This window comes from Pyrus communis, chromosome 11, assembly GCF_041283825.1.
Source record: "Pyrus communis isolate YQ-2024b chromosome 11, ASM4128382v1, whole genome shotgun sequence".
Classification (NCBI taxonomy): domain Eukaryota; kingdom Viridiplantae; phylum Streptophyta; class Magnoliopsida; order Rosales; family Rosaceae; genus Pyrus; species Pyrus communis.
Window position 1 is genome coordinate 11,367,101 of NC_142575.1, and position 22,194 is coordinate 11,389,294.

Here is a 22,194-nt window from a genome sequence, read left to right on the forward strand (position 1 = left end):
TTGGGTAACCATGACATGCTGCTAGGCGTCAACCATGGTTTGTGGAAGCCCTAAAAGTGTATTATCACTAACGGGAGAATTGAAAGTAAGTTCCAATTCACAATCGATTTGAAAGAGTTTGAATCCACCACTACCTCGCTAAAAGGAACCTAATGGATCGTACACCGCGTAAGGTAAAGATTGAAGATTCAACGGAAATGAGTAAGAATAATTAAATGGTTTAATTATTTATGGCAAGGATTAATTAATATGTTAATTAATCAAACGAATAAGTTCGTTAAAGACCTCGGGATAGTTTTGGACCTTAAGGCCCAATGGGCTTCGAACGTCAAGTCCATTGACTTAAGTTGTATGACAACTTAATGAATAATGATTCACAAAGGCCCAAATAGCCCAATAAATCCCATATGGCCGACCATTTAGAGGAGGGTAGTGAACTTGGCTTAATTGCAAGTTTGCCACTCCATTGTGAGGTGGTATAAAGACATCTTTATAGCCATTTCATCATTAGGGTTTTCTTAGGAGTAAAGATGAGAACAAAACCTCCCTTTGCTCTCAAAGAGGCCGGCCACCCTAGAGGAAAACATCTAGCAATCTTACTTCCTCTAGGTCACTCATTTCTTCTACAATATGCCTTGATGTGGAGACTTAGAGGTTCTCAATTTTGGGAACTTGGAGAAACCTTTTCATCCATCCAAATCCATGGATCTAAGATGCAAGGAATGAAGGTCTTCTCTTTGGGTGATTAGCCTTTGCTTATGCAAAGAGGAATCTACAGAGGTATTGATTTCTCAACTCACTTTGTTTTGAGTTGAGTCTTGGTTCACCTATCTACTAGGCTTTGAAGTTCATGGGTTAAGTTTTGTTTTTGAGTGCATATAAACATGATTCCGCCTTTTAATTGTTAATTGCATGTTGTTGATGCTGCTCAAATGAACTTGTTTTTCACAAATCTTCCTTCAAGTGGTATCAAGAGCCTAAGTCTAGTAGTTGGTGAATCCTTTTGGGTTTTGTAGTTCATAGTTTGTGATTTGAATGTTGTAATTGTTACAAGCTTTATTCTTGCTTCTTTGAATGTAAATTTTGTTAGAAAATTTGCCATCTCAAATGTTGTAGATGTAGTTCATATGAGCATGAATTTTGGAGCTAAATTTTGGTGCCATGTTTTTGGGGAAATTCGGCCAAATCCAAAGGGTGGATTTTTGGGTTCTTGTTTGACTTGTTAAAAGTGTTTTAAAGTGACTTTTGGAACCCCTATGTACCCTAGTATGGTTGTATGTTATTTCCCTTAAGTTTGAGTGGTTTTGGTATGTTTTTGGGTGAAGAATGTTCATGGAGCTCTTATGGGTTTTCATGGATGTTCTTCATTGTTCTTGATATGTTCTTACCAAGAACAAAAGGTTTGGTGTTTTGATTCAAAGTTTTGATTTATTTCATAAAGTTTTTGTTTTGAAATATTTCTTATGTTTAAATATCTTAGATATTTGTTTTGAAAAATTAAAGAAATTTTAGTGGGTAGGTGTGTAATGATTTATTTCATTTCACCCACCCCACTTACAAAAACTTTGAAATTTTTTTTAATACTTTGCTTCAATGGCCGGCCACCCTACTCAATTAGGGTCCTTGTGGGGCTTTTATGCAATTACATAAAGTTTTGATACTTTTGTGTATTTGTAGTTTGACCCAAAAGTTTACGTTTTTACGTAAAGGTCCAAAATCACTAAAAGGACAAATTGTTTTGCTCCTTTAATGAAGTTTTAGCTTTTGTGGAAATTTTTGGGTTCTAGTTGTAATTACATGAAGTAGTGGACTTTTGTGTTTTTACAAAGTGACCCCAAAAGTTTTTGTTTTAACATAGTGACCCAAATTGTTGTGGTCATTGTTTTTGACCCAAAACAAAATGAGAACAAAAATTGTTTTGTCTCTTTAAATGAGAATTGGATTTTCATTTCATTTAGCTCCATTTAAATCAATTCTATGGATACAAAAACCAAATGAAAATGTTGCATTCATGTTTAATTAGTTAAAGCGTTAATTAATTAAAGAAAGGGTGATTATGAACCTTAGCCTACGATAATTGAGCTATGTGAAAGGCCGTTTCAAATTTGTTTGAACCATGGGAATGTGTAGATTAAATTTTTGTTGTAATTTGATATGATCAATTGTTGTAAAAGAGCATAAGCTCTTCTTTACTTTAAAGTAATTTGATTTGATCAATTGTTGTAAAAGAGTATAAGCTCTTATTTACTTTGAAGTACTCCTTTCTTGTTTTATTCGATATGCATGAAATTGGAGTAGTTGGGTCCAACAACACGCCTTAATGTGATTAAACGCGTAACTAAAATTAATCACCATCCCTAGACCGAGATTCAACACTAGGCTCGTGTTGAATCGAATCAAAGGTTCATAGTCATCCTAAGGCCCTAAGGCAACTATATAGTCCATCAATGAATGCAAATCTTATGTTAGTAGTACCATATAGTCTTGCTTTAAAAACCGTTTTAAAAGCATAGTGGGAGTATTATATACTACTAAATCAATCATATGGACCAATAGTTGTAATAGGACCAAAATGTTTTAATTGGATTAAAATGTATGTTTATATGTGATGAGACCTAAAAACCCTCAACCAAATGATTATTAAGTTGATAAGCGAGAGATGCTTTGAATATCTCTTCGTAGGCCTTCCACCGTGGTGGGCTCCAATCGTTTGTGACTCATGCACCGGCTTCACCCTATAATGGGGAAGTACAAAGTATGTGCTTACATCCAGGAGGAGTCCATAAACATATGATGAGGTGAGTGTAGACAACGAGTATGACCAACATGATATAATTCTGAGGTTGTGCTTGAACCTCTACATAAACTAAGCATGGTGGGAATAACTTAACTAAGTGCAATGGTGCCAACATGATATAATTCTGAGGCATTCATTCTCTAGAGGCCAAACTAGATGGGTAATTACAAGAGTTGTAAATGACTAAAGTGTTATTCTCTCATCATTATTTTTGTTAACCAACATGATATAATTCTGAGGTGGGCTTGGTAATGGTGAGTCTCCCATACCCCGCTAAGAGTTCAACAAAACTCTCGAATTCCGATGAGGGATATGAAATTTGCCAAAAATAGTGGGTGGTGCTATTTTGATTTAAAGACCCGGATCAAATAGCTTAAAATCAATTAATTTATATTCGTTATGTATTTGTTTACCAATATATTTGCAAACGCTATCCAAAAATTGACAAAGAAAAACCGAACGCTTAAGTTTCCGAACTTGGTACCACAATCCCATAGAGTGTCTTGAATGGATTGTAAAAGTGCCTAAGTAGTCTCATCCTCACAATCTTCCTATTGATAATGTATCAATGGAAGAACATGTTAGATAAGTCTATCATGAAGAGGACAATGCAAACTCTAGTGCTTGTCTCTTTGTTACACGAACAAGGAACTTGAGAAGTAAGCACAAGGGCATGGACACTTTATGTGCCATGATTCTTTACTTACAAATTGTTGTATGAAGAAATGAGAGTTGCCTTGAACAACTCTTGAAAGTTTGTAATTATGTTGAGAACATAATGGTTGGTTGACAAAAATAGTCCATCAACATGGACTTATGATGATTTTGAATCATTGAATGTTGAAGTGTCAAAACACTTAACGAGACGGAAACTAGGCAAGGACTTCACCTTTGTGTCCCTATCCTAATGGTTCACTAAGTTTATTGTAAACTATATAGTGAACAATAACCGCACGCTCTCCAAATCGTTTGATGTGTATAACACATTTGAAATAAGTTTCAAGAGAGATAGTGGGAGTTTAGGGACCATGACTATTGTAGTCAAAAGGGAAGTCAAATGAAGAAGGCAAAATAACTCCAAGGGAACAAACTTTCTTTATGAAAGGATGGACATTGGAAGGGGTATTTGCAAGAAATGTCTTGCAAGTGTCAAGAACACACCTTTCGAAGGTGTTGTAAAATGTTCTTGAATAATTCAAAACAGTTGGTTCTTCTACTTGAACACATGATTCTATATTAGCAACTATGTTTTACAATTGTTGTAAAGGTGTGCTAATAAAAAGTAGAAGATTAATGAGAGAAGAGAAAGTACTTTACATTCGGAAAGTGAATAAAATATAGATCTCTGCGAAAACGGATTGTACTTACTTCCTCATATGAACTACCAAAAAAAATTGGAAAATACTAAAGATTGTATTTACATTCCAATTTTAAGGAACTTAAATCCGTCACTATAGTAGAGATGGATAAATGTTTTGTTTGACAAAACATTGTTCTTTATTAATCAATAATTAGATTATTGTAATTTAATTGGTTGTCTCTATAATAGAGATGATGTGGTAGTTTAACTGTTTAGAATACGATGATGCTTAAAACCCAAAAGGTTTGCAAGGTAGTGACTAATCCCCACTGAACCTCTAAAACATAAGTTACGAGTTGGTCATAGATGGATGCTTTGGATCGTTAGATCCGGATCCAATACCTTCTTGTTAAAATTGTATAGAGGCGAAATGTTCGAATCTTTATTCTTTTGGAAAGAAGAAAGAATCACAAAATTGTTGAGGTTAATTCACTTAGATATTAGTGGCACTTGTCCACAACATAATACTACTCATGCTGTATGACATTCACCGAAAATCACTCTCGGTTGGACTAGAGTTTATTTTGAATAAACACAAGTCCGAATACTTTGCAAAAGGTTTCAAAGAATTCAAGAAATGTAAGTAGATGAGTAAGACGTCTAAAGTATTTACCTCCTTAAATTTGATCCAAGGAAAGATAACACTTTAGATGAGTTTCCTTGAAAGATATCAAGGAAAATAGCATCATAAGATAATGAATTTCTCCATTAGGAGAAGAACGAACTTGAATAAAATTTAGTTCGTTGGATGTTATCTATTACCCATATATAGGATATATATACTTCTAAAACAATATGATTGTCAATTAGAAGATCTTCCGAAATTTTCATAACTCCATAAGATGTAGTTGGAAAGAAAGGCAAATCTTAAACATGTTAAGATTTGGGGTTGTGTGCTAATAAGCAATATTTGTTTGATATGATCAACAAATATAACAACCTAGTTCCTACACCACAAGCTCCAAGGTAGTCGAGAAGGATTTATAAATCGTCTCAGTTGAATGGTTTGAACTTTATGACTATGTCATAGAGTTACACCTCTTAATTCGAAAGAAATAAGAATGAAAATCCTTATGACTACACTTAATGGGAGCTATAAGCATCTTATGAGAAAAAGGATCAAATCGTTTGATTTCTCATAAAAATGTAAATGAATCTTTTGTTTACTAGGTTTACAAAAGATTAGTGGGAGTTAATCATATTCCTAAATTTGAATATATATACATGATATATATTAATTTTGAAAATGAAAGGAATTCTTCATCGTTAAAGTTATGACTTTAAACATTCTATAATGATAGAATGTATATGGGAGATATAGTCTATGGGATGGAAATCTATAATGATATATTTCAAGATATAATTGGATTATATCAATCCCTAAAATAGACAAGAGATGCTAGGAAGTTTCTCATATGATGATAAACTTCAATTAGAATGACAATTCTAGTGAGACTAGGAAGTTGTTCTTCTCAAAGGGAATGTACCCTTTGACTCCCAAAGAAATAATGCGTAAATAGAATCCTTTATGCATACGCAGAAAGGTGATTTATGTATTTCATATTGTATGAAAACATTGATATAAGTTGTACCTAGAACGGTACAAGATGATATCAGTGTAAGCCCAGGATCTTAACCATGGCAACTGTCAAGTGAATCCTTAGGTATTTAAGAAATACTAAGGATGGATTCCTCAAGAATGAGGAAGAATTAGAGTAACGTAATGGAAGCGTAAATGTATTAGATTATGAATCTAATCCATCATAGAATATCTCTTCATTATGAATGAAGTGATAATGAGATATCTCTTTATTATGACTAAAGAGATATTTGGGTGGAAACGTTAAAAGTAATGACTTTAATGTGTTCCATCATGTATGCAAAATATATTGCCATATAGAAGCTTACAACATTGTTGTTTGGATGGGAAAGTTCATTTATGAACTCTCCATTCGGTTCCAACCAGAAAGTGTATGACACTAATGGGGCGATAGCTCAAGCCAGGGAATCAAGGTCTCATCAAGGTTCGAACTCAAATGAGAGACTGAACCACATGATCGAGAATCATGTATAATGGTGACGTCGTTATTCTCAACGTTGCTTCTATGGATAACATATAGATATCCATTGTCTAGGCCTACTACTCAGCCATTTATGAAGTGACTACAGAAGAGGTATCATCACTGATGACTAAGCTGATTGGCTCTAGTGCAAGTGGGAGATTGTTGGAAATGTGCCCTAAAACCAATCATATGATGATACTTTATGGACATTTCACATGTTAAACTAATCTAGTTTAATATTAAGGGCAAAGATTATTGTTTGAGCCATCTCATATAAATGTTATATGCTTAAACGATAAGTCCAAGGAATATGTGATTGGAAGAATGCGATCTAAAGAAGTTAGATTCATGAGACCATTCTTTCGTTGACACGTCCTAAATGTTCCTGATCATAGGATTGTCAATTGGGCATTGACAGTCTGTTAAGATCAGTACGTGCTATGTCTTCTTTCAGGGAGAGTGACTAGTCTCGAGTCATTGGTGTGTGTGACATCAAGACAAGTACGTAGGTGCTCAATAGAGAATGAGTTCACTGAACACGATCAACGAAGAGTTCTCATATTCATGTCACATGAGAACTCATGGTTGGGATAATGCAAATTAGTCTTTTGACCTGAGGCATCACAGTTGTCTTGTGGTTAGGTCCTTAATCTTTGATTATGTCAAAGTCACTCCATCAGGAGGGCGTCCACGGCATCGTTGGGGTTAAGCCACTTAGCCATGGAGACAAGTGAATGCGCAACAAGGGATCTCTAACCTTCAAACTGTTTGAGGGAGAATACTCTATGATATGATTTAGAATCTTTGGCCAGAGTATGAATGAGATGTTGGAATGCGTTCCAGATCACATTCAAGGTAATCATATAAGCACAAGATTCACATTGGATAGTAGACATGAATAAACTATCAAACCAAACAATGTGGTCAAGAGTATTGTATTAGAGAAAGACCGTATTGCATTTGTAATCCTAAAACTGAATAGGTTCTCCACCTCTTCTGATTAGCTTGGGTAACCATGACATGCTGCTAGGCGTCAACCATGGTTTGTGGAAGCCCTAAAAGTGTATTATCACTAACGGGAGAATTGAAAGTAAGTTCCAATTCACAATCGATTTGAAAGAGTTTGAATCGCCCACTGCCTCGCTAAAAGGAACCTAATGGATCGTACACCGTGTAAGGTAAAGATTGAAGATTCAACGGAAATGAGTAAGAATAATTAAATGGTTTAATTATTTATGGCAAGGATTAATTAATATGTTAATTAATCAAACGAATAAGTTCGTTAAAGACCTCGGGATAGTTTTGGACCTTAAGGCCCAATGGGCTTCGAATGTCAAGTCCATTGACTTAAGTTGTATGACAACTTAATGAATAATGATTCACAAAGGCCCAAATAGCCCAATAAATCCCATATGGCCGGCCATTTAGAGGAGGGTAGTGAACTTGGCTTAATTGCAAGTTTGCCACTCCATTGTGAGGTGGTATAAAGACATCTTTATAGCCATTTCATCCTTAGGGTTTTCTTAGGAGTAAAGATGAGAACAAAACCTCCCTTTGCTCTCAAAGAGGCCGGCCACCCTAGAGGAAAACATCTAGCAATCTTACTTCCTCTAGGTCACTCATTTCTTCTACAATATGCCTTGGTGTGGAGACTTAGAGGTTCTCAATTTTGGGAACTTGGAGAAACCTTTTCATCCATCCAAATCCATGGATCTAAGATGCAAGGAATGAAGGCCCTCTCTTTGGGTGATTAGCCTTTGCTTATGCAAAGAGGAATCTACAAAGGTATTGATTTCTCAACTCACTTTGTTTTGAGTTGAGTCTTGGTTCACCTATCTACTAGGCTTTGAAGTTCATGGGTTAAGTTTTGTTTTTGAGTGCATATAAACATGATTCCGCCTTTTAATTGTTAATTGCATGTTGTTGATGTTGCTCAAATGAACTTGTTTTTCACAAATCTTCCTTCAATATTTATATCATATCTACTTATAATTACATGTTTGTGCCGCTGTCTTTTATTGTACTGGTTTGGGCGCAAGACGAACCTATGTGTTATTTGCATCACACTGTTTACATCGCTTTAGATCCAGAGTAGGTGACAGCTTGTTCCCCCTTATTGTGGTGGTAGAAATCCTGTAGGGTGTTGACATACATGTGTGGTATAGTACTAGAAGGTAAACCTTAACACCTAACATGTTCATGTAGTTACTTCCTACGCGTCTGTGTGCCTTCATTAGATAATGTGCATTGATTTTTGTGATAGTGGTTTGAGATATTTTTTAATAGCACCCTATATCCTTGGACTCATTTGTATTGCAAGGTACCTTACTACCTATTCTTATATTATTATTTTAAAAAATAGTACACATGTTTTATAATAAGGGGTTACACATTATAGTTTTCAATAACTTTGTTTTATAGGCCAACTCACCCTTATATTTCGCCCCTCCAGTACCAAGAGATTGAGCTTATTGGAGTACAAGTATACTTGAGGAACTAGCTAACCTGAAGTATGTTATCTTTTGCAATAATAATCATCCTTTATGGATAATACTATTTTTTATTTTTATTTTTATTTTATTTTATTTTATTTTATTTTACTTCTTGCACTATGCTCTAAACTTCATGTTTTGTAATAAGGGTTTCCACCCAATCACGCTGTACGCTCTGATATATTTAATAAAAGGTTAAATTTATTTGCACTTTTACATGTCAACCATACTTTATGGCTTGGTCACCCTCTAGATATCAGTCAACACATCACTGTTCAGATGGACGCATGCACTTTCCAAGATGGGATGTGTCATCACCGCCACAACTTCTTGTTTTTAACCCCAATCTTCCAACCACCACTCTCCCACTTTTGAAGAAGAAAAGCATTCCCAATTCCCTCAACCTCTTGGAATTCAAATACCTCATTCGTCTAGGGAGTCCAATTCCTCCAATTTTAGGAGTTGAATTCCTTATTTCATGTGGGCTCCACCACTCTCTTGACTCCTTCTAAATTTAAATGCTTGAATACTTCATGATCAAAATTCAACTTTCTATATTTATTCCAATAATGAGTAGGTAAACATGGCATCAATTTTTTGACTCAATTTAGAACACACTAAAAAGTGACATTTTGTTTGTACCATGGACAATTAAAAAAAAAAAAGTATTTTTAGCTACACTCCTAAAAAGTGACATTTGCCTTATAAAACTTAAAAGGCGCAATTTTACTCTCTGAAACTCGATTTCGAGCCCACTTTACCTCTAAAACACAAAAGTCGCCACTTTGCTCTCTTAAACTCAATTTCGATCCCACGTTGGCCTTGAAACTCAAAAGTCGTCACTTTACTTCCTAAAACTTGATTTCAGTTCTACTTTGCCTTATAAAATTCAAAAGTTGTCACTTTATTGCTTGAAACTCAATATTTACTCCAGTTTGACTTGTTTCTATGTATTCCGTTAATAACCGTTTACTTATGTGCATTATTAAGGTCCTCATTGAAGTGGCACAAGTATAAAGTTAACATTTTTAATCATATTATATAACATTATCACTTCTCCCTCCATCTCCGGCCACCTTAACATTAATTTTGTCATTTCTTATGTTCATAATGGAGGTGGCAATTGAAGAAAGAAAATGATTATTTTTGTTCCTTTTTACTATTTATTTATTTTTGAAAATTATAAAATTTAAATGGCTGAACTTATTTTAAAAATAGAAACAAGACAATATAAAGTGAATTTTGAATTTTAAGGACTAAAGTGGCGGGTTTTGAGTTCTAGAAAGGAGAGTCAAATTAAAATCGAGTTTCAAAAAATAAATAATGATGCTTGAGTTCCAATAAAACGACGACTGTTGAGTTTTAAATATTTTTTGATGAAGAAGTTTATTAAACTTTTGAGTTTCAAATGATAAGTGAAATTAAAATCAAGTTTTACAAAGTGCAGTTAAAAATAAGGAAAACTAATGAAAATGACTTGAAAATTTTGAATTTTAACGATAAGGATAAAATAAAGGCTAAAGTGAATAGTACCAGGATTGCCTTTTTAGTGTAAAAATATAATTTTTGATTAAAGTAAACAGTACCGTAGGTTTTTCGTTAAAATTTTCAAAATAAAAAAAACTAATAAAAAAAAGCTTAAAAAAAAGCTTTAGAAAAGATAAAATGACATTAGGTGGCGCTCATTCTGCGTGCATAACCCACTCTTTTGTCCCTTGCAAATAAATTGCTTAGTCTACAAACCGAAGGTACCTACACGAAGGAAAACTCAAACCAAACAGATCTCTCTCTTCCAGTTGTCAACTCAATCATTCTTCCGCCTGTCTCTCCGAGGCGACGAAGCAACCACGAGAAGAGCTGAAGACGTACATGACAATGGCCCCGATTCCGCCCGATAACGGCGTCGAAGGCGACGACGAGAGAGAGGAAGAGGGCGAGGAGGAAGAAGAAGAGGAAGAGGAGGAAGAAGAAGAGGAAGAGGAAGAGGAGCCGAGGCTCAAGTACCAGCGAATGGGAGGCAGCATTCCCACACTGTTAACGAGCGATGTGGCGTCGTGCATAGCCGTCGCAGAACGAATGATCGCGCTCGGGACTCACGGCGGCACCGTTCATATTCTCGATTTTCTCGGGAATCAGGTGAGGAACTGAGCTTGAATTCAATTCAATTTTGCATGTTTTGAATCGATAGTGGTTGGGATCATTGCATTGACGGGTAGGTTAGTGCGATTCGGGGGAATTGAGTAGGATGTAAAATTGAAGTTGAGCTGATTGGATCTGGTTTTTCTCGGTAATTTTTAAATTTCTACAGTTTTACCGGAGAGTTGAATGTAAGGGTTTTAAACCAAGTGGCATTTAGTTTGGGATGGTCAATCGGGTTTTTGCAATTAGCTCAATTGGGAATATAAAAAGAACGCTACTTTAGTTAAATTTCATTTGGTTAATTATATGCGGGAGTTATAGAGTTGTTTCCTATGATGTTTCTGTACTTTTAAGTTTTTGATCCAATCATGAATCAGAATATGAAAGCTTATTCTTAAGTTTTGTATTCAAACGTTGGCGTGCTAATTGAATTTTCGGCTATGGTGAACTTATACTCACAGAACTGAGCGCAATGGTGTTCTAGGATTCATATAGCCAACTCCACTTAGTGGGAAAAGGCTTTGTTGTTGTTGTTGGTGAACTTATACTTGTAGGGTGATTTAACTCTACTTGTCCGAAAATCAGTGACTCAAAACATTTATTGTTTGATGGGTAAATAACCTATGCAATAGGTTACAGAATGCAAAGTTTAACCTTGACAAGCATTGTAGGTAGTTTGCAATGTCTGTACATTGTTTGCAAAGATGATTTCTTTGGGATATCTGTAGGTAGTTTTTGAACTTACAGTTCTTAAATTCCGCCGTCAGTACTAAATTTCTTGGTACGGGTGTTAATACTCTATATCAAGTTATGGTTGATATACTGTTGCATTTTGCACCTGATTTATCATTGAAGGCATGCCAATATTATGTACTCGATTACTTCTTTACAGGTTAAGGAATTCCCTGCTCATACTGCTGCAGTGAATGATCTTAGCTTCGACATAGAAGGTGAATTTATAGGAAGCTGTTCAGATGATGGGTTTGTTGTAATAAGCAGTCTTTTCACTGATGAGAAAATGAGGTTTGAGTATCATCGCCCAATGAAGGCTATTGCCCTGGATCCAGATTATGCAAAAAAATCATCTAGAAGATTTGTAGCTGGTGGTTTAGCTGGTCATTTGTATTTTAATACAAAAAGATGGCTGGGCTTTAAAGATCAGGTTTGTACTAAATTATACTCAAAAGCAAGGTAAAAGGATTTCCGAGCATGTTTTCTAATTTCTCAAGGCAATGTAGGTTTTACACTCTGGTGAAGGTCCTATACATGCAGTGAAGTGGAGAACGAGTCTCATTGCTTGGGCTAATGATGCAGGCGTGAAAGTGTACGATACTGCAAATGATCAACGTATAACATTCATTGAAAGGCCACGAGGAAGCCCACGTCCTGAGCTTTTGCTTCCTCACTTATTTTGGCAGGTTAGTGAAAGAGTGTCATGCTCACAGTATTTATATACACACGTGACTACTTTATAAGTTTTGATGCGGTGCATGTTAGTGCAACTTGTGTAAAGTGCTTGTATTGGGTGATTCTGTAGTGCATTTTGAACTTTAAAGTTGTACAGTTTTAGGGATTTATGTCTAGTTAAGTAGAATGAAATAGCGTTGAGATTTGAAAAGTAAGGAAGGGACATTGTGGCAGATTGCTGGAGTTCTGGGGAAGCAGGTAATCTTGGGATTTTAATGCCTGTTTCAAGGGTAATTGAGGGATAAAGTAGCTTGAAATTGAAATGAGTAGTTCATACCACTGGCTGCCCATCTCTTTCAAGCCCAAGGCAATCAAGCAAAAGGCCTCTCTGCCGCTTGTCAAAATGGACTTATAACTCTAGGACTAATGGTTCAATCTCAAAGCTGATTTAACCCTGAGGTCCTTAATAAATCAGCTTCATGATATATAAGACTTTTAGTATGAAAAATACCAGCTAAACTTCCTTTCCTATTGCACAACCTTTTCTTCTTCATCCTTCAAATAAAGTACTTGTGTCGTTTCATTATTGCTCACTGCACTTCATCATATTCAGGATGACTCATTGTTGGTCATTGGCTGGGGAACATCAATCAAAATCACATCGATAAAAACAAATCAGTCTAGAGCCACCAATGGGACATATAACCATGTCCCATTATCTGGTATGAACCAAGTGGATATTGTGGCATCCTTTCAGACCAGCTATTTCATTTCTGGGATTGCCCCTTTTGGTGACACTTTGATCATTCTAGCCTATATCCCTGGTGAAGAAGATGGGGAGAAGGAATTTAGTAGCTCTGCTCCATCACGACAGGTACTTTTTTCCCCTTTGTTCTGTATGATATGTATTTTATTTTTTTAAAAACTTTTCTAATTTACAAATGCAGGCCCCTTCTTTGTTTTATCTTGGGGTCAAACGTTGTAAATTGCTGAAAGTGATTTCTCCTTGAAGGTGTTAATTAAACTTTTTTGAAAAATGCAACCTTACTTTTTGTTTAAGATTTAGAATATTTGCATTTATTTTAATTTTTATTTTTTATTTTTTATTTTTTATTTTTTTTTTTGTGGAATGAGTTAGATGCTTCTACATGTCAATTGTGAGAGGTGAAGCATTGTTTAATTTGGCAGAATAATTTGTCAGTGCAACGTTTTCATTGTTCTCTTTTATTTTTTAATGGTTTATTTACCTTTTGTTATTATCAAGATTTTCCTTCCTCACATAATTCGGTTTCCATTATTAACTGTAAAGTAAGTTGGAACTTACCCACTTTTCATCTTCTATTGTAGGTCATGCTATGACTGTTTCCCTGTTATTGTATCTAACTCTTATAATATATTTGAAGCAGGGAAATGCAGAGAGACCAGAAGTACGTATTGTAACATGGAATAATGATGAACTTTCAACAGATGCCTTACCTGTACATGGCTTTGAGCATTACAAGGCAAAGGACTATTCCCTTGCTCACGCACCTTTCTCAGGTTAACATACTTTGTTTTTGAATGTCATCGTCGAATAATAGCAGAATAATTTACATTTATATAGCTGTAAAACCCTTTAGTTTGAATCTAGGTAGCAGCTATGCTGGTGGCCAGTGGGCCGAAGGTGATGAACCACTGTACTATATTGTTTCCCCAAAGGATGTAGTCATTGCAAAACCGAGGTCAGTACTCTCTTTCTATTTGCGCTTCTCTAGAGTTATGATACATAAGCATTTTTGTAATACATACAGTAATTCTCTCTATCTACTCTTGAGTTTCATAGAGAAGAATCGATCTTCTTGTCCTAGTAAAACTTTGGTGCTTGTGGCCCAGAATGATCTTGTTTCATTGTCTCATCCATGGTTTAAGAACACAATTATCACAAAAAAGACAGATGATTTGCCAGACTTTTCAGAAACCCAGATATAGACATCACAGTTAGGGATATCCAGAACAATTCTAGAAGAGATATGGTACTTTCACATTGTCAATCCCAGCCTCTGCTGACATCTTGGGTTTAAAGGAAGTTCAAAAAAAAAAAAAAAAGGTTTGGGGTGGGGGCCAAACACTAAAGGTGCACACAACCACCTCCAATTATCTTCTGAAAATTAGAATCTGAAGGTCAGCCTAAGACTTGCTAAAACTACTGGTCCCATACTTGAAAGGGCAAAGGATATCAATCTAAAAATCTGCATTTAATTATTTTTTGAAGAAAAACAAGTAGTAAACTTATGAGTTGCTTCATAAGACTCATCCTTTTTTTTTTTATCTTTTGGTAAACTTTTAAATTTAGTACATTTCTTACCATGCTTTTATATTTTGTACATCCCCCCTCTAATGGTTGCCTTCTTACATGAGTTAGGGATTCTTTCCTGTGTAGTGATTGCATATGTTTACGTCTTTGAGATTGATTTTATAAGGATGAGGAGTACTTAAGCGGAGGAGAATACGTTGAATCTTATGCAATCATAAAATCTTCATAGATTTAGATATATTTTAATCTGGTCTTGCTAATGTGATAAGAATCGAATGCATATATCCTTTTCAGAGATGCGGAAGATCATATTGCGTGGCTTCTTCAACATGGTTGGCATGAAAAAGCTTTGGCTGCAGTTGAAGCGGGCCAGGGACGGAGTGAACTTCTTGATGAGGTATTAACATTTCATTCTCGTTTTCATATCACAATAGAGAAAACATAGCAGTGTAGGAGTTCTTTTCAAATTAGTTTCTAAGTGCCATAAATAAGGACGGAGGCAGCTAAGGCCCATTGGGGGTTAGCTGCCCCATCACATTTTTTCCCATTGTTTGGAGAAATAAATCTTCATGGCCCACTGGGGGTAGCTGCCCCCGCTCACATTTGTTCACATTGTCAAAATCACATAAGGGAGGCAGCTATCACACATTACCCACAACACTCCCTTTTATTCACACCTATTATAAATACAATGTTTTTCGAGTTATGCAGTTTTATTTCTCAAATGTGATTTTGACAAAATCATAGTTTAGCGAGTTTGTGTCTTGAGGAATTAGAGGAAAAAAGAGGCGTCAAATGTGCCTATTGTAATGTGTCATACCGGAATATCTATTTATGGACCAAACTATGTAACAGATTATGTGCCTATTGTACTGTAACAAGTGAATTGTAGTGACCACATGATGTGATTACTGGTTTGTGGCCCTTATTGCATTCCTCTTTTTTCTTATGTTTTTTCAATTTTGGTCAATAGTTTTACTTAAAATTGTTCAAAGTCCACCAGAAATTTTTTTCTGGTTCTATCCCTGGCCATAGTTCTGTTGACATAACTACCATATTGACAAGTTTCTCAGCTGCACACTTTTTAGCCTTCTGGCTAAATTTGTGGATTACCACTTTTTCTTAGCTTTAAAGTTGAACCCACTTAAGTTAGTTGGATCATATATAATTGTGGATCATTTAGATTCTTATGCTCCTTGGTCTTGTGTGATTATTAACATTTAGGGAAATGATAAACAACATAGATATAAGAAAAGAAAAACTGCAGAGAAGCTTTCTAAGATTGATGTACCTCTGATTCATATAACAGCCAAAGTTTCATTTTTTTTCCCTTCCAAAAGTAATATATTGAACAAAGTTCTTTGAGCGACTTTAAGTTCCATGATAAACATTTCTCGATTTTCACACAAGACTATTCTCGATTTTCACACAAGACTATTGTCAAATATTTTGTAACTGTAAAACTATTATCAAATATTTGGATTTTTCTTAAATGGCTATTTATTTGCTGTTGCATGTGCACAGCTTAGAAAATTTATTTTGTGGCTTTGTTATGTAATACCTGAGCTTATTCCCTTGTACTTACACTGTTAAATTCCCTGCAGGTTCAGTTAATTGCACGGTTTAAAAGATTTAGTTAATTGCACGGTTTGCTTAATTTTTCTTTCCTTTCTCTAGGTTGGTTCTAGATACCTTGATCATTTGATTGTGGAAAGAAAATATGCTGAAGCTGCATCTTTATGCCCTAAATTATTGCGAGGATCTGCTTCAGCATGGGAAAGGTAGTAACTACCCTTTTTTGTGACCCATTTTTTACAATCTTCCCAGTAAATAATTGGAAATTCTGGCATGCAATTCTTCCAAATAACTTGGAGCGGACTGTGCTTCACAGATGGGTTTTCCACTTTGCTCATTTGCGTCAGCTTCCCGTGTTAGTCCCGTATATTCCAACAGAAAACCCAAGACTGCGTGATACTGCTTATGAGGTTTGTAAGGACAACATTTTTAATTGCAGTTGAACTGCTAATTTTTTTTACAATCTTTGAGTTGACAAATAGGGAAAGCTTGATATCTTGGTTTCATTTATCAAAATTTTTATTGTGTGCTGTAAGGTTGCTCTTGTAGCTCTCGCTACAAATCCATCTTTTCATAAGGAGCTTGTGTCAACTGTTAAATCTTGGCCACCCGTGATCTACTCCTCACTGCCTGTTATCTCAGCTATAGAACCTCAGCTTAATACATCGTCCATGACAGATGCCCTTAAGGAGGTCGGTCAGGAATAGTTTATTTGGAATATGAATTTTTAAATTATGATAATTCTTATTTTTTAACATCCACTCTCTTGTTCAGGCACTAGCAGTGTTGTATGAGATTGATGGGCAATATGAGAAAGCATTCGCACTTTATGCTGATGTAAGTGTTCTTGATGCATATTCATGTGCAACACCTTTATTCACAAAGCACAGCTACAATTTGAAGTGATTAAATAATATTTAACATCTTCATAAGGTTGTCTGCGAATTGAGCTGTTGCATCAATTACTATGTTTTGATATTAACTTCAAATTTCTTTTGTTCTTTCTGGATTTCCAGCTTTTGAAGCCAGACATTTTTTCCTTCATTGAAAAGCACAATCTGTATGATTCGATTCGGGAAAAGGTATTGGTAAATATGTTCAATTTATATGTTGTAAGTTGGAATTTATGGTTTCTCTTTTTACTGCCATCCATTGAAAAGTTTATGTTTCCAAATGATAATGGTCTTTTTGTGATTTTCCTGAGGAGGTAACTTTCACAATTTCACCAAAAATTTGGTTTTGATATCAAATATTATCAATAATGGCGTCATCATTCTCTTTCTAAAATTGAAAACATGCAATATTACCTACATAATCTTATATTAGGGGTTGGGGATGTTTGTAATTAAAAAAGAGAAGAATACTTTTCAATTTTGCGGCTATTTTGTTTTACTGTCTAATTTTATGTGCTTGGTTGTCGCCTCTGTGTTTGCAGGTTGTCCAATTAATGATGCTAGATTGCAAGCTTGCAGTTCCTTTGTTGATCCAAAACAAGGATTTGATAACTCCATCTGAAGTTGTCAACCAACTTTTGAATGCAAGTGATAAGTGTGATTCCAGATATTTCTTGCATGCATACTTGCATTCACTATTTGAAGCAGACCCTCATTCTGGAAAAGAATTTCACGATATGCAGGTATTGTGGAAAGCTGAAATAATTTAGCTGCCCATGAAATTATACTGGCTTCTGTTCTTTCAAATTCTCATTGTATGCACTATGAAGCTACTTATACTTAATCATTGCATTAACTCTATCAACTTCCTGCAAAATATAGTTGAATTTTTCTGGATATCAGTTGATATGTCTCTTAATATTCTATATATCTTATCAAGATAAGTGCAAAATTGATTTCGGGGCAGACAAATGTAATCAACTAGGTTTATGGGAGCTTTTGGGTTAGCGTTTCAGATGGTTATTATATTAAACAATTTTCTTTTCTAATCTAACTAAAGTACCATGATAATTGCCTTGTCATTTCCCGTTGTAGAGAAGACTTGTCATTCTCATGTAATTTGGGTACTATGAGTTGTATCCTATTGCATCTAGATGTGTTCGGGGTGATTATATTTTCCAATCACTTGTACATGGACTAACTTGACATTGTATGACTGTTTAGTATTTCCAAGTTTAAGGAAAGAACTGGTTTTTCCTTTTAGAATTAGACCTTCATATTGCTGGTTTTCATGGTTTTGGTATGTGGGAAAGATTGAAACTGAAATTGCATGTCTTTGTTATTGGTTATAATATGTATTTGGTACCATATAATTGTTATAATAGTTTCCATTTACAAAGCGTTCTTAAGGTATCTATTTCTTTATTTCTCTTTTATTCTATTACTTCTCATGCAAGAGCTTGTATTTGGTGCTCAAAAGATGTTGTGCCAGTGTGGTGAAATTGTATCTCTATCTTGTGTGCATGCCATTGAACTCTTGTGGTGTCATTTGTTTACTGTGGTAGGTAGAGCTTTATGCAGAATATGATCCAAAGATGCTACTTCCTTTTCTTCGCAGTAGTCAACATTATACCCTGGAGAAGGTTTGATCGAGTTCATAAATGATCAGTTTTGATGAACTTTAAATGCTCTTCAATGCATTGACACCTGATAATATATATCAGGCATATGAAATTTGTGTCGGAAGAGATCTTTTAAAGGAGCAAGTCTTCATTCTTGGAAGAATGGGAAATGCTAAACAAGCCCTTGCTGTAATCATAAATAAACTTGGGGATATTGAAGAGGTACCTATTATTTCATTATATATCTTCAGTTGTTCCTTTGGAGTTATTTTTTCTCTTCACATTGAACTATGGTGATAACAAGATGCGTTATGGTTGTGCACAGGCTGTAGAATTTGTAAATATGCAACATGATGATGAACTCTGGGAAGAGTTAATCCAGCAGTGTCTTCATAAACCTGAAATGGTATTTATTCTGGCTAGCCTGCAGATTTGGTATTTATGCAAAATACATTAGCTGGCTATATCTACAAGTCCTCTTCGGTATACTATCCTCTAATTTTTCTTCTACTAATTTACAGGTAGGCATGTTGTTGGAGCACACAGTTGGAAACCTAGATCCTCTTTATATTGTGAATATGGTTCCCAATGGATTGGAGATTCCTAGGTCAGTTTGATCAGAATATTGTGGTGTTGTATTCTTGTATTCATTCTCTATCAAATAATGGATTTCTTCCCTTTTTCTGGAATTCTTAGCATGGTATTTTAAGCATGAAAGTCATTGGATTCTTCATATGTTTTTATTGGGCCTTATAAATTTTGATCATCTTGGTGATTCCTAGGTCAGTTTGATCAGAATATTGTGGTGGTATATTCTTGTATTCCATCTCTATCATATAATGTTTCTTCTTGTGTTAACCCTGACCTGTGTGGAAAGTAACACCTCTTATTTCCTGTAGGTACAAGAGTACATGCCTTGATTTTAATTAGCTAATTACTTTCTATTAAGTTAGATAAATAGATAACCACAGACAGAGACATGGGTCCCTTTCTTCTATTGACATTCCTTGACTTTGTATGTGATTTGTATATCACAAGTTAGAGGGCTATCATGTTTTCTTTGTATTTTGGTAGTGATGGTGTATATTTAGAATTGTTCCAATTGTGCCAAGACAAGTAGAGATAACGGATAAACATAGAGGTAACAATTGTTTGTGTAGTGATTTGATTCTTGAATGAGGTAATAAGGACTTAGATTATGGAATAGCAAATACGAACAACTAAGCTGGTTTAAAAATTATGTTATAAGTTTCTGGTTCTTCAACCTTATGCTAAGAAGCCAACGTATTAGTTAGGTTTAGAATTTAGTATTGTTAAGCTTTATGGAGATGTAAGGTGTGATAGTGGGTTCTATTTTCTGTTCATTGCGTCTTCCAAATTGATGTTGCTAGCATTAGGTGCAACTGTGTACATACATATACATGCAGAACTTGGATATTTTTCAGTTGTAAACATGAAGTTTAGGAATATTCTTCAATAAATATCTGTATTAACCTTCTGTAAATTTAAATTTTCAGGCTTAGGGATCGGCTAGTCAAAATCATCACCAATTATAGGACCGAAACATCTCTAAGACACGGGTGCAATGATATTCTCAAGGTACGTTTGTTTTCCATTTTTTACCTTTGATTTGAATAAAAGAGCACCGTGCCAAAATCATGAGAGTTGGTGTTAACTTGGAAACAGGCTGATATCGTCAACCTCTTGGGCAAATACTACAAAGAGGCAACGCATGGAATTTACTTGAGCAATGAAGAAGATGAGGCACGGTCAAAGAGAAATGATAGTAGGGCTTCTCAGGTGATTGAGAAATCGGTAGGTGTGAGAAGTATGGAGGTTAAATCAAAACCTAGGGGCGGTGCAAGGTGTTGCATGTGTTTCGATCCTTTTTCCATTCAAAATGTTAATGTCATTGTTTTCTTTTGCTGTCATGCTTATCACGTGACTTGTCTTATGGATTCCACCTATACGAGTGAAATGAAAATCAGTGTGGCCAATCCTAGCGAGAGAGTAGACGATTATGGGTATGGTGATAGTTATGGTGACGATGATGGTGATGATGATGATGACACCCAATCGGGTGGCTCTCGCATGCGTTGTATCTTATGTACTACTGCTGCTAGTGGGGTGAAGTGATGCATGCGCTTGATGTGAATGTTTGCAGGCTAATTATTCTTTTGATTCAGTTTTTTGTATGCTCGCGCAAGTGTGAGGCTTTTATTTATTCTTTTGTCGTGCTCATGGTGGTCCATTCGTGTATCATAGTTGTATACATATTCTGGAAAGTGGAATTTATTCTTTGGCTAGCTTTTGAGGATTGATGCCATCCGAGCGAGTTTCTGTAGCGCAAGTTTTGCAGGTTTGTTGAGTTGATATGTACCTACATTGCGATTGATGGAGGTTGTTAGAGGCTGACAGAGTTTTCGGGAAGTGGAGGTTGACGGAGAAGCAATTTTATGTTTTGTTTGTTGTCATAATTTTGAATTTCTCCTCATTCAATATTACGATTCACAGCATTTTATCGAGTTGATTGGTAATCTTTGTTTGTCTTCTGTTTTATATGATTGGGCAAAAACGATCGGTATGATAGTGTGCCAAAGAACACTTACGAGTTATGATTGTTATCCATGAACATATCGTCTTAACAAATGGTGATTTAGAGCCAGATATAAATTTGTCACCAATTTGATGATGCTTTTTCTTGTCGGTTTGGTTTCAACCAAATGCACCGGTTGTCTAAATTAAGGGTTGGTTTGGCATTGCGGAAATTATTTTAAAAGCAGCTTTCTTAAAAAGCTGAGGCTAATTTGATTTATTTTCAGCAAATTTTGGTAGTTTTGTTCTATCGTTACAAAGAAAGATATGGTTTTCTTTAAATATTAAGTTCGACGTGGTTCTTTTTCCTCTCCTTTCGGCGAGAGTTCTTACGGACGGAGTCGTTTCGTTTTACATCACATCTTCAAGTTCAACTTTCGTTCTTACAACTTTTTGAAGCAGATAGTTAACAGTGCAGAGGACGAGACACCTTTAAAACGAATAATGGTAAGAAAATGAGGCATATGAGAAGCAAGTGGTGAATTGCTCAAGTGGTTAAGGATTTCATTTTCAATCCACTACATTTTGAGTTCAAACCTCTCCCTTTCCCTTCGCGTAGATTAGTGCTGAATATCGCTTATATTCAAAAAAGGAAAGAAAAAAGAAAGGCATGAGAATAGGCAGAGTCATAAACCAAAAGAAAACGAAAATGTTTAGTTTTTCTACAAGTAGACAAGCAAGTGCCATGATCATAAATTACGTATGAAGAGAATAATGTTTTTGGTCAAAGCACGAAACAATAACATTAAAAGCGAGGTTACTTGCTCTTGAAGCGTCAACGTTGCCCATCTTGATCATTGAAATTTCAATGATCCCCAAATCTAAAATTAGAGGAAATTGGCTTAATTGAAGAAAAAAACAAAAAACACAAGATATTTATAGTAGAAGGATCCTATCCTCAATCTAATAGAGAGAGTGTTCTGTGGTCTAGAACTATTTAAACCATTCAATGGAAGTC

The 22,194-nt window shown here is 35.3% G+C and overlaps 1 protein-coding gene across 2 annotated transcripts; it reads left to right on the forward strand.

The window, feature by feature from the left end:
- Nucleotides 1-10,406: 10,406 nt before the first annotated feature.
- LOC137742611 (vacuolar protein sorting-associated protein 41 homolog) lies at nucleotides 10,407-21,178 on the forward strand. 2 transcript variants are annotated; one of them, XM_068482521.2, is made up of 19 exons: nucleotides 10,407-10,848; nucleotides 11,744-12,013; nucleotides 12,090-12,269; nucleotides 12,872-13,132; nucleotides 13,665-13,797; nucleotides 13,889-13,979; nucleotides 14,846-14,948; nucleotides 16,229-16,332; nucleotides 16,443-16,536; nucleotides 16,663-16,818; nucleotides 16,901-16,963; nucleotides 17,143-17,208; nucleotides 17,562-17,762; nucleotides 18,585-18,662; nucleotides 18,744-18,863; nucleotides 18,967-19,047; nucleotides 19,163-19,248; nucleotides 20,159-20,240; nucleotides 20,328-21,178. In XM_068482521.2, the coding sequence occupies exons 1-19, from the start codon at nucleotides 10,582-10,584 to the stop codon at nucleotides 20,775-20,777; spliced, it is 2,886 nt and encodes a 961-aa protein (XP_068338622.2). In that variant the 5' UTR covers nucleotides 10,407-10,581; the 3' UTR covers nucleotides 20,778-21,178. The 2 variants fall into 2 exon arrangements, with proteins under 2 accessions (XP_068338622.2, XP_088535079.1); XM_088678953.1 differs by having other exon boundaries at nucleotides 10,441-10,848; nucleotides 13,662-13,797.
- Nucleotides 21,179-22,194: the final 1,016 nt, after the last annotated feature.

Coding starts and splice junctions, on each gene's coding strand:
- LOC137742611 (XM_088678953.1), top strand. CDS start 10,582: ATGACAATGGCCCCGATTCCGCCCGATAACGGCGTCGAAGGCGACGAC. Junction 13,980..14,845: donor GTAGTCATTGCAAAACCGAG/GTCAGTACTCTC, acceptor TATCCTTTTCAG/AGATGCGGAAGATCATATTG. Junction 14,949..16,228: donor GGAGTGAACTTCTTGATGAG/GTATTAACATTT, acceptor TCCTTTCTCTAG/GTTGGTTCTAGATACCTTGA.